General features: G+C 32.6%; 1 protein-coding gene across 14 annotated transcripts; it reads right to left on the reverse strand.

Moving 5' to 3' along the window:
- Positions 1-7,809: 7,809 nt before the first annotated feature.
- Positions 7,810-13,777, reverse strand: LOC115702149 (protein NLP5-like). 14 transcript variants are annotated; one of them, XM_061108671.1, is made up of 8 exons: positions 13,435-13,750; positions 13,194-13,295; positions 12,447-12,560; positions 12,221-12,337; positions 10,511-11,540; positions 10,281-10,322; positions 9,275-10,175; positions 7,810-9,143 (listed from the first exon to the last, which is right to left on the reverse strand). In XM_061108671.1, exons 5-8 carry the CDS (start codon positions 11,399-11,401, stop codon positions 8,236-8,238), a joined length of 2,742 nt encoding a protein of 913 aa, XP_060964654.1. In that variant the 5' UTR covers positions 11,402-11,540; positions 12,221-12,337; positions 12,447-12,560; positions 13,194-13,295; positions 13,435-13,750; the 3' UTR covers positions 7,810-8,235. The 14 variants fall into 14 exon arrangements, with proteins under 14 accessions (XP_060964654.1, XP_060964653.1, XP_060964648.1 ...); XM_061108670.1 differs by lacking the exon at positions 13,194-13,295 and having other exon boundaries at positions 13,435-13,777; XM_061108665.1 differs by lacking the exon at positions 13,194-13,295 and having other exon boundaries at positions 10,275-10,322; positions 12,221-12,306; positions 13,435-13,751.
- Positions 13,778-14,433: the final 656 nt, after the last annotated feature.

Genomic DNA, 14,433 nt, shown 5'->3' on the forward strand with positions numbered 1-14,433 from the left:
CCAAACAACTATTACATGCATATATTTTTTTTTTGATAAAGTGATTAGAATCACTCATGAATTTACGACACATACGTCCGCCACCAACGCTGAAACTTCCTCAAACCAGGATAGCTCATCGTCTAACCGTAGAGCATGCTTTGCCAAGTCATGGGCCACTAAATTGTCAGAGCGAACCACATGGGACAAAACTGCCCTCGGAAATTTAGAGAATAAAGCTATAACATCTTCAAACAACGCTCCTAACTCGTTGAAATACATCTTCCTGTTGTTGATGGCCGTCATCAAAGCTAACAAATCTGGATAAATTGAAAAAACATCAGAAAACCAGAAAAAATTTATAATTAGAAAATTATCAAGCTGATCAAAATCAATCAAACACCAAAACTAAACAACTAGATCCCCTTATAAAATTACTAGAACTAGCCAAATGGAATACCCTTTGGCTAGTAACAATAACAATTAAGCCCCTTACTAAGACCCTAAGACCTAAAAAAGATTTTGATATGTAATCTAATAACAACAATTAAGCCCTGTAATGCTCCCATAACTTAGGAAATCAAAAAATTCCTTTGGAAATAAACAAAATAATGAAGTAAGCAACGAATAATATTTTTAATGTACCCACAATGACTAACTTTTGAGGGGTTTGCTCTACGCAACGTGGCTCTTCTAACAATATAACAGCACATAATCCAACTAAGCTCCTGGTGCTCAATATCACAAAAATTTTCGTTGAAAACTTTTATTTCTCATTAAAACATAGAACAATTAATCATATTACCCTAAATAATTAGGGGCACAAGCTATAAAAATAAGCGCAAAAGCCTTGAAAGGCATCAAAGCCAACAAAATTGTGGCACAACAAATCTTCACAATGTATAAAATATTAATTCGGTGACTATTTGAGTAATAATAATTGCTTACAGAAAATAATAATAGAAATAAATATAAAGACAATTATGACTTAATGTAAAACCAAAGGGAAAAATAAATATAATAATAATATAGTAAAGTATAAAATTAATTATTAATAAAATTACTTAATTAATGGACTTAATAAAATTCAATAAATATTGTTTCAAACCACCAAATTAAAATATTTTTATAAACTACATTATGTCCATATAAATTAATAAATAATTAATAAGATTATCAAATCTAATAAAACCCCTTAAAATAAGACACAAAATAAAAAATCTAGCATACCTAACTTTTTTATCATGTAATAAAATAATTAATTAATGCCTATATATAGAAACTGTTATATGTTTTTAAATCTTTATAACTATTAGTCGATAAAATAATTAAAATTAAATTAATAAGAATTCAATATTATACTATTATAGCAAGAATAAATAATATATTAAATTATATTATACTAAAAGACATAAATATTATAAAAAAAATAAGTAAATATAAATTAACTGTAGAATAAAATTACCACAAGCAAAAGATAGGAAAAAAACCAAAAACAAAATAAAAAGAAATTATCAATTAATGTTATTAAAGAGGAAAAAAATTCAAAATAATTCAAATGAAAACTAATGACATTTTTCAATCACAATAATTTTAGTAATTAAGAAAATTGCCATAATAAAATATGAATATAGTTAATATTAATAATTAATACTATAAAAAAATTGACTAAAAACTAATTAAAACAATATTTAATGCCAAGATTTTCTTAAAGTTTTAATATCTAAAAGAGATAAAAGTTAATTAACTAAAAAATTAAATATATTGTACACTCATCAAATTTACAAAATTATATATAAAAAAAAAGGATATAAATAATTGAAATTCAAAATAAATTCAAATTAGAAAACATCAACTTATAAAAGAGTAAATTATAAAATGAGACAATTAAAGTTTTTAAGAAAATATGTTTGAACAAATTAATTATAATAATAGATGCAAATGAAAAGAAATATGCTAGGAATTTAAACCAATCAAGAAAAGTATGATAATATATATATAATCAATAATCAAAGGTCAAAAAGAGAAAATTATGGTAAAGAGATGGTTCTAAAAACCAAAATTTCAATTTTCTAATAAGAATAACAGAATATCTCAACTATAAATTATAGATAATACCTTATAGTGATAAAACACTTATAATTATTTAAATAATAAATCAGTCAACTAATAAACTTAGACAAGATAAGAGCAAATAATTTAATTTTTTTAAAAATAAAATTTAAATTAGACAATTAATAAAATTAAATATGGTAAGAAGATAAAAAATTAAATGTAAATTAAAAAAATAAAATAAGAAATCGAAATTTAATACCCTCGTTATCTCAACATTTAATGCCTAACTTTTGTCTTCTCTCCAATCACCCTATCAATAGTGTTTGCACCACCACACTCAAACAACGCTCAACAACTATCTTCACTTCAACGATTATAGTTGTCACCGTATTTGCTATCATCGTCAAATAATGCAATCAGTTTGTTCGTTAAACCTCCTCCAGACGGTAAGGATGTTTGACATAGAACAAATAACAAATGAAGATTAGAAATAGGCTAACTTAGAAAATACTGACAAAGAAAGAACATCCCAACAAGCTTATTATTTGAACTAACAAATTTAAATATGTACGGAATTAAAAATATCAACAACATCATTATGATGAGCACCAGAATATGGATCCAAATTTATAATATCTCAGAAAAACGATTAATCAAATTATCATCATATATAATCTTGGAAATAAATATAAATTTTCATATGAGATGAAAGACGAAGAAGAACCTGATAAAGCATTTAGCGCATATTATTTGAAATCGTGCATGATCATTTTTTATCAATATATAATATTGACTATACCAACCATATTGTGCAAATATCATATGAATTTTTACCATATCAATTTATATATTAATGCAATTGATTAGAATATAATAACACAATAAAAAATGTGAGGAAGAAAGTGATCTTACTGTTACTGTTGTCATTGGCTTGTAAAACAATAAAAAACTAAAGTGATCTTACCGTCACGTTGTCATTGACACTTCGCTGTAATCTTAATAACAACAACAATAATAATACAATTGCATCACACACTTAATATGTCAATTACCAATATGTATGTATAAATGGGGTATTATAGACTATCACAAAAGCTTACTGTATTTCTTACAAGGTTAGTACTAGTGCTATTTCTTAAAATAGTAGGGTTAGTAGAAACACATGCAAAAATAGTTTCATTAAAAATTATATATATATACTATTTATAGTTTTAAGTCCAGGTTTCTCTCTTACCCATAATCGGTAGCCTTTAGTACCTTTAGGATACCCGAGAAACACACATTTTAGAGCTCTACGCTCTAACTTTCTAATGCTTTGACGTGCATAACCTGCACAACCATAAACTCTCAAATGTGACAAGCCTGGTGGTTTACCAGTTCACCTCTCTTCTGGAGTTTTAAACTTCACAACACTTGATGGACATTTGTTGATCAAGTATGCTATTGTAAGAACAACCTCTCTCTAGAAACCAGTAGCTAGTCCAGCTTGAAACAACATGCACCTTGCCTTGTTCAAAATTTTCCTGCTCATTCTTTCTGCCACATCATTCTATTGTGGTGTCAGCCTAACAGTCATGTGCCTTTGAATACATCCGCAATATGTGTCAAACATATCATTGCAAAACTCCAGGCAATTATTTGTCCTTAAAGTCTTGACCTTTTTGTTAGTTATATTTTTAATCAAAACTTTCCAATCCCAAAACTCAACAAAAACATCATTTTTATGTTTTAAAAGAAACACCCAAACCTTCCTAGAGTAATCATCAACTATAGACAAGAAATAACTACAACCCCGTGTGTAGATACCTTTTCTGGACCCCATAAATCAGAATGAACATATTCGAGTATATCTTTAGACTTATGTGTCCTAACTTTAAATTTAAGTCTATACAGTGTTCACAAATTAGTTGCAAATCTCTTTTATTGATGTGTCCTAGCTTTTTGTGCCATAGGGTAGCTTTAGAATCCTCAGGTGAGTTTGTTGTTATATTGTGGCAATTTGAAACTGGTTCCCCTTGTAAGTAGTAAAGACTTCCTCTTTTGTAGCATTTCATTATTATCATAGAACTCTTGCTTAGTTTCATAGTACATGTTTCAATCTTACTCACAACACCAAGGCCATTTAATACACTTATAGATATTAAATTTCTGGTTTAGTTAGGTACAAGTCCTACCCCAGTTAAAGACCTTACCACACAATCAAATATTCTAAAATTTACAATACCCGAACCTTCAATATGGCATGTTTGATTATTTCCAAGAGTCATCTTCCCACCTTTAGATTAACTAAAGTCAGTAAGCAAGAATTTATAATTAATCATGTGAAAAGTAACCTGAATTAAGAATCCATTCATTCTTAAAATTAGGAGCAACAATATAAACTTCTTCACTTTCATAGCCATCACTTAGATTGGCTTGCTGCTGTTTTTCTTTCTATTTTAAAAAGCAATTCTCTCCCTAGTTTGCATCACTATCTTGTTCATTTGGTTTGTTTTTGTTATTTTTCTTCCAATAGTAGCAATCCCTTTTGAAGTGTGATGACTTTCCACAACGGTAGCAACCATTTAGATTCTTTGATCCTCTTGATTGTGATTTGCATCTGCCTTGTTTTCCACCTTTATTAGGACCTATACTATGACTTCTTCCTATGTTATTCATGGTTTATTGTGATAAAGCCTTCCTCTGCTCAATTTACTTCTCCACTACCTAGTTTGTCATTCTTTAATTCAAGATTCTTAGATTTTAGAGCAGAACTAACTTCATCTAGGGTTAATAATGTTCTTCCATATTTAATAGCAATCTTTGCTTCTCTGTAGGAATCTGGCTGTGAGTTTAAGATTATTATAGCCTAGTTCTCATCACTTAGGGCTTCATTAATATTCTGCCCAGAGTTAGCCAATTCTATATGCATCTTTAGGAACTCACCTAGATTTTGTTCTAGATTCTTTAATCTGTTCATCTTGAAGCCAAAGATTCTTTCTTTAAGAAAGATCTTGTTGGTCAAAAATTTTTGCTGGAACTGCTCTTCCAGCTTTCTCCATATCCCAATTGGAGTTTCCTCTTTGTCCACCAATCTGATGATTGCACCATTAAGATTGAAGATGATGATTCCAGTTGTTGTCTCCCAATATTCTTCTTGTTGTATCATGGATGTGTTCTCAGGCCATTCAATACGTTCTTCTAGTACCCTTAACAACTTCAGTTGTTCTAGCAAGGATTTGATCTTCCTCCAAATCTTATAATCACCACAACCATGAAATTTTTCAATATTAGTTTTAACATTACTCATATTAAATCTTTCAGAATTTAAATCAGAGATAGGGTTAAGAATCTCAGGTTGAACATTTAATGGCACATCCACTAAATCTCTAATGTCAAAATCATCTTCTTGCAAATTCAATTCCTCATGTTGTTGAGGATCAACTTTCTCATGTTCTTGGTTATTAATTTCTAGTCTTGCTTATTATTTGTATCAATTTGTATCTTAATTCTTGTGAAAAAAAACTAGCTCTGATACCACTGTAGAAATCTGCAGCTATCTAGCACTAAGATACACAATTACAATACACAAAGATAAATTATGCTATTTTCGCAAACTAATCATGCATCCATGACTAATTGGTAAAAATAAAAAGTTAGGGTCTGAAAAAGACTCGGTCCAACCCAATAAGCAAGAAAAACAAAATCATAAAAATTGAGTAATCTACTCCGAATGTTCGAGATTCAATCTCGAAACTCTTTCTCTCTCGCAGAGATAACCCTAGGGTTGCAGAACCAAAATTCACACAAAACACAGACGAAATCAAGAACAAATTCACACATACAAAACACAAATCAAAGATATTATTGTTGAAAATATCAAACAAAAATAGATCGATGACATAAGGCTATGTCTCTGTCAAGTTTACTTCAAAGTAGCTTGATCTTCACTATAATCAACAAATAATTACAAGTATTCTTTAGATTTCAAACCACAAAACTTTTTGTTGATAATTTGAGTGTTTCATTTTTTGAATATCTCTATGTTTTTCTCTCGATCTCGATCTCACTCTAACTTTTTTTCTTTCTTTTATTTTATGTATATTGATTACAATGGAGCTTCGAAGAGCTTCTCTCGCTACTCTCTCACTTTAAACTCAGCTTGCAAGGGAAGTAATCTCTTCAAGTAGAATTTTTTAGTCTGAACTAGGTTTTTATAAGCTAATGTAGTCGTTAGGGTAGTTAGGATGTTGTAGTTGCTGAGTTGTATTTTTCTTGTTATTGTTTTTGTTATTTGTTTTTCTTGTAATTGAAAACAGTTGAGAGTTGATTTTGGTCGTCGGGCACACTTGTAATTTTTTTTGTTATAACCTATTGTAAATTGTTTTCTTATGTGTGTAACATTAATTCTCTTCTCTCAGGAGCCATGCAACGCCCAAATAAATGAGCAACTAATCCAAATATTCCAACTCAGCTCTAGAGACCATCACGTTCGGAATTCTCAGCAGTTTTAGCACCTCACCATGTCCCTATCACAACAATCAACAAGTACCTATAAATTTATGAAAAGATATTCAAATTATGAAATCCCAATCAACTAACAGTAAATAACAAACATTTGAAAACGGCATATATATTTCAATTTTTATTTTATTTTTAAAGATAAAAAGAAAAATATATATGAAATAAATACATATGGTCAATTGTCAGCTTTTCTTAGTAGTCATATAGAGACCCCTTGTCAAAATCTAAAATTCATTGCCTCTTTAATCTCATTCTCATGTGATGGTACTTCAATCTTGTATAGTAAGATTAAGAAATAAGAATAGACGTCCTATCTATTAATTGATAAACAAAGTGATGTTTGCATAATTCCATTCACTAAGGGCTTGTTTGGAACGCCGTATTAGGTCGTATTGTATTGTATTGTATTATATTGAATTGGATTATATATCATATTTTTATATAATACTATATTAAACTTTAATTTATACTAAAATATTATATATTTAGGTGTCCATAAAAGTTAATGCCACGTATAGTTTTACATAAAAATATTGTATAAAATACAATTCAATATAATACAATACAATACAATTCGACAATACTGTTGGATTAAAATCCTATGTGGGCACATATGTATAATGTATATGCTATTATAAAGTGTGATACAAAATTAAGTGACCAATTATGTTCTGGGTATCAAAAGGGTATTAAATTGTCATGGAAATAATGTGTAGATACCATAAGTTAATTTATAATTTGTTGAGGGGTCAAATTATAAATACCCAAGAGTTATTCTAAGATGACTCTATAAATAGACAGTGGTCCCAATTCTGTATTCTCTCCTTCCCCATCAGAGAAAATACCTAAGAAAATAGTGTATTCTTGGAAGATCAAAACCTTCTCTGCAATCTCCAACAATGGCTTCAGGTTAGTGCTTCCGTTCATCTTTTATCACCATCTTCTTCTTTAATTTAGCAAAGGTTCTATAAATTTATGATTTAGGGTTTTCTATATTAAAGCACTTTTAGGAATATGTTCAGATCTGTGATTTATATATTTCTTAAGTGTTTTATAAACCCTAATAAATACGGCATTCCAAACGAGCCCTAAATGTATGTGTGCATGAAAACGATGTCGTGATTTGGTTAAAATCTTATCATTCTGCTCATTTATCAAATATAATCGATTTAACAACAAAGCCACAACGTTAAATCAAGAGAGCCTTCCGGTGCCAACTTTCAGTACAGTACAGTTTGGATTAGTAACATTAGTCTATCTACATTTATCACATTACGTAACAAAATGATTATTAAAAATAAAAGCTATGTCCAATAAAACTTAAAAGCTTATCAACAACTCTAAGAAAAAACTTACAAACAACAAATTTTTGCTTTTCTCTCTAAATGTTCAATTTTCTTTTAACTTGAACATTATTCTAGTAAAATACAGAGGCTACTGTATAAACAATCTAAAGGGTAGTTCCCAAAAACAAAATCTAAAGTAGCAAATGACATATTTTAAAAAGGAAAAAACAAAAAGAAAGGTGAAGTGAGGTGAGGTGATCACAAATTGATTCCAGCATACTGTGATTCTGAATCTCCCCCAAAGTTCGTTCATTTCATTCCTTCACCACTTCTGTTTGTGCCACGTGGACCATAGAAACAACTTACCAAATACAGTTGTGCCACGTGTCATAAAGGGGGGAGTCATTGCCACCTATGAAACCCGAGATAGTTGTAGAGAGAGTTTAATGGTAGAGTTTTGAGAAGCTGGCCAGACCTCGAAGCACTCCTCCAAGTCCGCATCACAAGTTAACAAAACCCACTCGGAGTCATCATCCAAGTACTTGATAGTGAATGTTGTCATGTCTTGAATACCAAATCTTCTCCCAACTTCTTGCTGTAAATCTGTGAAACCCCAGTTGTTGTGTATCCGGAAACGAGTTTTTTCCTCTCCATAAGTCACTTTCACTCTCTGAAGCTCACCTTCTTGTTGAGTTAACCGCCGCTCGTTTTTAACCGAGCTAGGAGGAAAGCCACTCTTCAAGCTCTTGCGGTGCTCCATAAGAGAGATGTGGCTTTGAGATCTTGGCAGTAGATTATTGTTATCTACTTCATGACTTGCGAAAAGCTCTGCTTCACTCCTGACTCTCTTCAGAACCACGTCGTCCCCAGAGTTTTCCCCGCCATTTGCATCTTCGCTGGATGTAACCATGTTGTTCCACGTTTGTGGATGTTGCTGTGACCTGCTGGAACAACATTGGCTCGAGCTCGAACTCTGACTGTAGGTCGATGAAGATTTCGATGTTGCAGCAGCAGCCGCAGTGGTGGCTTGTGCGCTATACATTCCGCCACTGCCTTCTCCAGGCTGCTGCAGGCATGATGGTGTTGGATGGTCGTTTGCCTTTGATGTTGAAAACGGGCTGGTGCCTGAAACATTTGGAGATGCTAGCTCAGGGAAGTTGGAGTAGAACGAATCGATTTGGAAAGCACCAGAAGCACCTTGGACTGAATCGATTACTAGTTGTAACTTCTGTAGGGAGTGGCCAACCTTCTTGATTTTACGAGAAGGCCAACGTTTTATCCCATGTTGTCTGCATATTCTCTTCAATGTCGTTGAACATACTGAAAAAGGAAACGAAAGTGGTTATGTAAAGAACTCGAACAATGATAAGGTCATTGCCTGCGTGGTTTAAGCTTCTACATTTACTGGTGACAACAGATTAACATCATCAAAATGTATATTATTTTGTTACCTCCAATACTCTTTGCAGCATCTTTAAGGCTACCAGCAAAATATTGTCGAAGCACTTGTAAGGTTATGGTTTTCTCTGCCTTGGTTCGTCTTCGTTCACCCGTTTTAACACCACCCAAGTTTGAAAAACTACCTTCACCAACAGTAGAACACTCTTCTACATACTCATCACTTGGTTTCAAGCTTGAACCTCTTTGATTTTGACTTGACTTTGAGTGTCTTCCATCACTTGTTTTTTCCACTGTGAACAATGAGAGATCAGTTTCATTCTGTTGCACCTCTTGGAAACAAATTTCCGTATCAGGTCTGTCAATGGAAGGTGTCAAAACTTTATTGGCTTGAAAATCACCTTCCTCCTCTAGCTCTTTCTCTGTGACAACTCTTAAGCTCTGGCAACATTGTTGGATGATTAAGGAGAGTGAAGTTAGCATTTTCTTTTGTTCTTCGGGATCTGTGCAATCTTTGGGCAAGAAAAATTCCAAGACAAAATCAGCTGCACCAGTATGAATGCTGCGAAGTCGAATTGCCACAGCAGCATGCAATTCAAACAACATGGCATGGTGAGACAGAGGATACTCTGTCTTGGGATATAAAGTTATGTCAGCTGAGAAGCATGGTTGGTTTGTCATGAATGCTCCACCAACAACTCCTTGGCCTCTAAGCAGGTGATGCTCTGAGCAAGCCTCATGGAAACCTTGGATGTGGGGATCAGCAACATAACAGGCATGATCCACTGTCGAAACACACTGGACATAGTTTTCATCAGAGTGACGGCACCCCTCTTTAGCTTGGTATATACATGGTACCCAAGTTTGAGCTAAGGGTAACCTATGTGTATCACAAGCAGATTTCAAGACTTGCTGAATCTCAGGTAATGCAGCTTGGTAGTACTTGTTGAATACCTGGAAAAAAATAGACTTACTTGTGAGCTAATGAAAAAAAAAAATAACCTTTGGAATTTGGATAAATTTGTTTTCTTTCAACACAATTTTAATAGTTACCCTCACATTATGAGTGCTCAAAACTTCAGAACTCTTAAGATTGACAGCCTGCAAATTCGCCCCGATTGAAGAGGAAAAAAAAACACATGGATTGTTGTCAATAAGCACCCTAAACTCACAATTGGAATATGCATGATTTATCCTATCCATGAAAGAAAAACATGATCCTTGGCTGAATTAAACCAAGAACCTAGATATGTAACGTAGTCAAGCTATTGTTTGTCATGATAACATACCTCAAGTGCCTTGCAAACACTTTCAAGCTCAGGGCGATACTTGATTTTCTGAGTAGTCATGATAACCTCCACCACACCTAAGCAAATCCTACTACCTTGCTCAAAAATAGGAAGGGCAAGAGTCCCACGTACGTCATATTGATAAGCATGCATCAGCCGTGGATACTCATCATTCCTAAAGTATCGAACATCAGGCGTCCACTCTGGAACCTTACCAGAGAACACCCTTCCAGGCAATCCCATTATCAAACCCTTAGAATCCTCTTCAGCTGGAAACTGATACTTTACAGATATATCTCTGTACCGTGCAAGCTTTGGACAGCTATCATCAAGCGCAAAAGGAAGATCTCTAGTTGTAAGAACACGCCTACCTTCTTTATCTACAGGAATCCATATTTGAACAAGGATATCTTTATCTCTTATAACATCTTTGATGTACATAAGTGCCCTGCATAATTTCTCCATTACAAAAGATGAAGGACCTTGACTTTCCTTGGTTCCAATCCAATTCTTTCTTCTCATTTCATCATTTTCGGTTATCAAACCTTCTGAAACTCCAGGATTATTGGGAGCATTGTTTATGGTCTGAGAAGGAGGCAAAGCTCGGAGAACACTTACTCCCACAGATTCGTTGAAAATTGATTTCTGTCTCCCTTCTTGGTTACTCCTCTGAGATGGGTTTGCGTTCAAGTCACCGTTAGTCTCCAAAGTAGGCCAGAATAAAGGATCAAAAAGGGGATTAGAACTAGAAGTCTGGCTAATATATTCAGATCCATCTCTGGTTTCCAACCAGCATCCTTCTAAAAACAATTCATCCATGAAATCTAAATCCATTGGATACTCAGATGGAGCTCCCAAAATGGTAGATGGTGATAGAACACCTTCTTCCATGGTATAACTTTTGCAAAACCCTCCCACTTCCAGGATTTCTTTTCCTCTAGTATTTCAGAAATTAGGATCCAAAACTTCTTTTGGTGTGAGATACTTGTGGGAATGATTACACTAACCAGTAACTGAACCCTTCAAACTTCTGAAAAGGAAAATATGTAAAAAAAATTGTCAGCAGATAAATCTTTTGATTACCACACCTAAAGAAAAGAATCGCCAAAAATTTATCACAACATATTTACATAATATGATTTTCCCTTTTACATGTAAAGATCCAAATATGTCAGCAAGTACAAAGAAGGGGTTGAGGTTTATTGATATTACATGACAGTAATTCAACATATCATTTCATCACACAATTATCTCAAAATAAACAGCAAATATGTATGTAGCTGTTAAACTTAAATGTAAAAGCATGGGTTCTTCATTTTATCACCTAGACTACTCTCTCAAAAAAAAAAAAAACAATTAATACCATTAAATCCATAAAACTGCCCACTGGTTCTTATCTCCACTCAATCAAATAGATAAAAGTTCTTTCAGTGAAGTGGATTTCTCTCATAATGCTTAGACAAGCAAAAAGACCAAGAGTTGAAATTAATAGAGAGTGAACCATACTGTCAAAAAAAGTATATGACCAAGAGTTCTAGATTTACAGAAGTTATCACATTACAAAAGTTTGAGCAAGAGGTTCTATTGTAAAAGATTTCAACATGGTTAGGAATCTATATTTTCATAAGACTGTTAAGGCAGTAAATCTCTAGAGCTGACTAATAATCAAGCTTGTCACCCTTATAATTTGATCCAATAATAAAGTCTCACCTTTGTCAGATACAATAGCTACTGTAGCTTCCAACAGCAACCCAAAGGCAAAACCCAGAAAGAACCCCTTGGTCTTTAATTGGATTCTGAAAATTAGCTCCGGCAATAACCAGATTGCTATAAGTAAAAACAAGAAGAGGAGAGAAGGACCAGTTATAAGCTTTTCATGAAACTGAAAACAGAGAATGAAACAGGGGAAGAAGCTTATGAACGACATTCTTCTTACCTGTTTAGATTCTGTTCCCTTAGAATTCATAAAAAGCAGGTTCCAAAACTCAATTTGACTTGAGCTATCTCCAACCCAAAACAGAAGATGTTGTGGCTAACCAGTCTCCAAACCCTAGTTTATCCAAAAATAAAATGTCAACACCAAAAATATTGGTCACAAAACTTGAAACAAGCATTCCCCAGAAAAAAAAAAATATCAAAATATCAAAAAGCTCAACAGTGGAGGTAAACAATGAAAGAACCTCAAGCAAGATATAAATACTACTTAGAAAGAAAGCTCAAATTAGAGGAAACCATAGATCTCATGGAATATAATCCCATTAAGGAACCTCCTTCTACTGTCCACCAAAGTTGAAATCAATTCTTGATGATGCAAAACCAAAGGGAAAGTTTTTAGAAAAATGAGAATAAAAATAATAACCCACTTCGCCCACCTTCAGATTCTTCCAACAAAGTCAGTCAAAACTCCAAAAATCTCTTGCTTTCTCTCTCTCATACACACACTCTCTCTACCTTACATTCAATATCAAAGACTTACCCTTTAAAAAGTATTGCTTTGAGTTTCAGAAGAACATTTTGTTTTCATTACAATAATAACAACAAACAACTGAAGTAAAAAACTATAGAAGCATCAAAGAGCTGATCTGTTTATGGCCCAGGATACCAAAACAATAACAACCATAAGTAAATAAATAAATAAATAAATAATATATATATAAATACATAAAAGAATGAGAATACTCACTAGGTGAAGATTCTTGGAGATACCCAAGTGGGTGTGTATTTTTCTTAAAATAATAAAAATACACAAAATATAATAATAAAATATATGGTATAAGGTTTTTGCCTGAAATATCCAAGAAAAAGTGTCTGAGAAACCAGGAACACCAACAACAACAACAACAACAACAACAAAGACTAGATATATAGTTATTTGATAAGAAAGGTATTAAGGTGGCTGTTCCCTCTTTATGATATCTATGTACCTATATATATATAGTTGGTTACTACAAAACCAAAGCTGTAATCTGGGCTTTCTCTGTTTAGACTCTTCTGATTCTTTTCTTTCTTTCTTTTGTAGTTCCTACAGTACCCGTTTTATTCCAAAAATAACAGTACTAATACAAAAACACACTGAGAAGTTGAAAGATTCTGATGTATATATCCTACTTGTGGACCCTACTCCTCCCATCCCATCTCTTCTTGTAGTTCTCGTCCTTTTAAAGTCAACCAAAGTTCGATCCAGGAAGCTGACTCTTTTTTTTTTCTTTCTATTTTGATGAAATGGTTTCTCTAAAATTTAAGAAATGGGAAAATCTTGGAATCATAACTTTAGTTCCCAAAAATAAATAATATATTTATATGGTTGAATTTCATTGGGTGATGTGAAACTTGGGGCTTTAGATCAGACTTTTACTTTGCCACGCTATCTTCCCTCTAATGGTAATCATAATTATGTGTTATTAATTTTGTTAATTAAGTTGTACAAAAATAATAATTCGCTGTAACATTTTATTTAATCGTATATAAACGCTGCCTACTGGCGCCAGGCACGCTGATTGTGTTGAGTTTGTCTCCCGGCCCCTTGTTTATAATTACTTAATTAATACATTTATTTCTAAATTAAGATCTATTTTTTATTTAATCATGCAAAAAATAGTAATTTAGATAAGATCTATTTGCTTTAATTACTATGCTTAAATCACATTTCACAGAGTTAGTTGTCAATCTCATCCTATCATTGCGATTAGGGATATATATATATATATATATAAATATATTTTTCCCATGGGATGGTCCTACGGTGATTGTCCTTAATGCGGCGAAGATTTTCTGTCTAAATAAGAAATGGAGCAGAGACAAAAATTATTTTTTGTCCCCGAATGTTAGACGGAATGGGTACGACAATGATACTCACAGCGGACCAGTTTGATATTTTATTTTATATTTCTAATAATATTTTATATTTTATAATTTGTCTTTGT

The sequence above is a fragment of the Cannabis sativa genome, chromosome 1 (genome assembly GCF_029168945.1).
Source record: "Cannabis sativa cultivar Pink pepper isolate KNU-18-1 chromosome 1, ASM2916894v1, whole genome shotgun sequence".
NCBI classification, from domain to species: Eukaryota; Viridiplantae; Streptophyta; class Magnoliopsida; order Rosales; family Cannabaceae; genus Cannabis; species Cannabis sativa.

Excerpts from the sequence above, each read along its gene's own strand:
- LOC115702149 (XM_061108665.1), bottom strand. The coding sequence starts at position 11,401 with ATGGAAGAAGGTGTTCTATCACCATCTACCATTTTGGGAGCTCCATCT. Across the intron at positions 10,323-10,510 it reads GTGTTTGCAAGGCACTTGAG|GCTGTCAATCTTAAGAGTTC; the intron begins GTATGTTATCAT and ends GCGAATTTGCAG. Across the intron at positions 9,144-9,274 it reads TGCTGCAAAGAGTATTGGAG|TATGTTCAACGACATTGAAG; the intron begins GTAACAAAATAA and ends TTCCTTTTTCAG.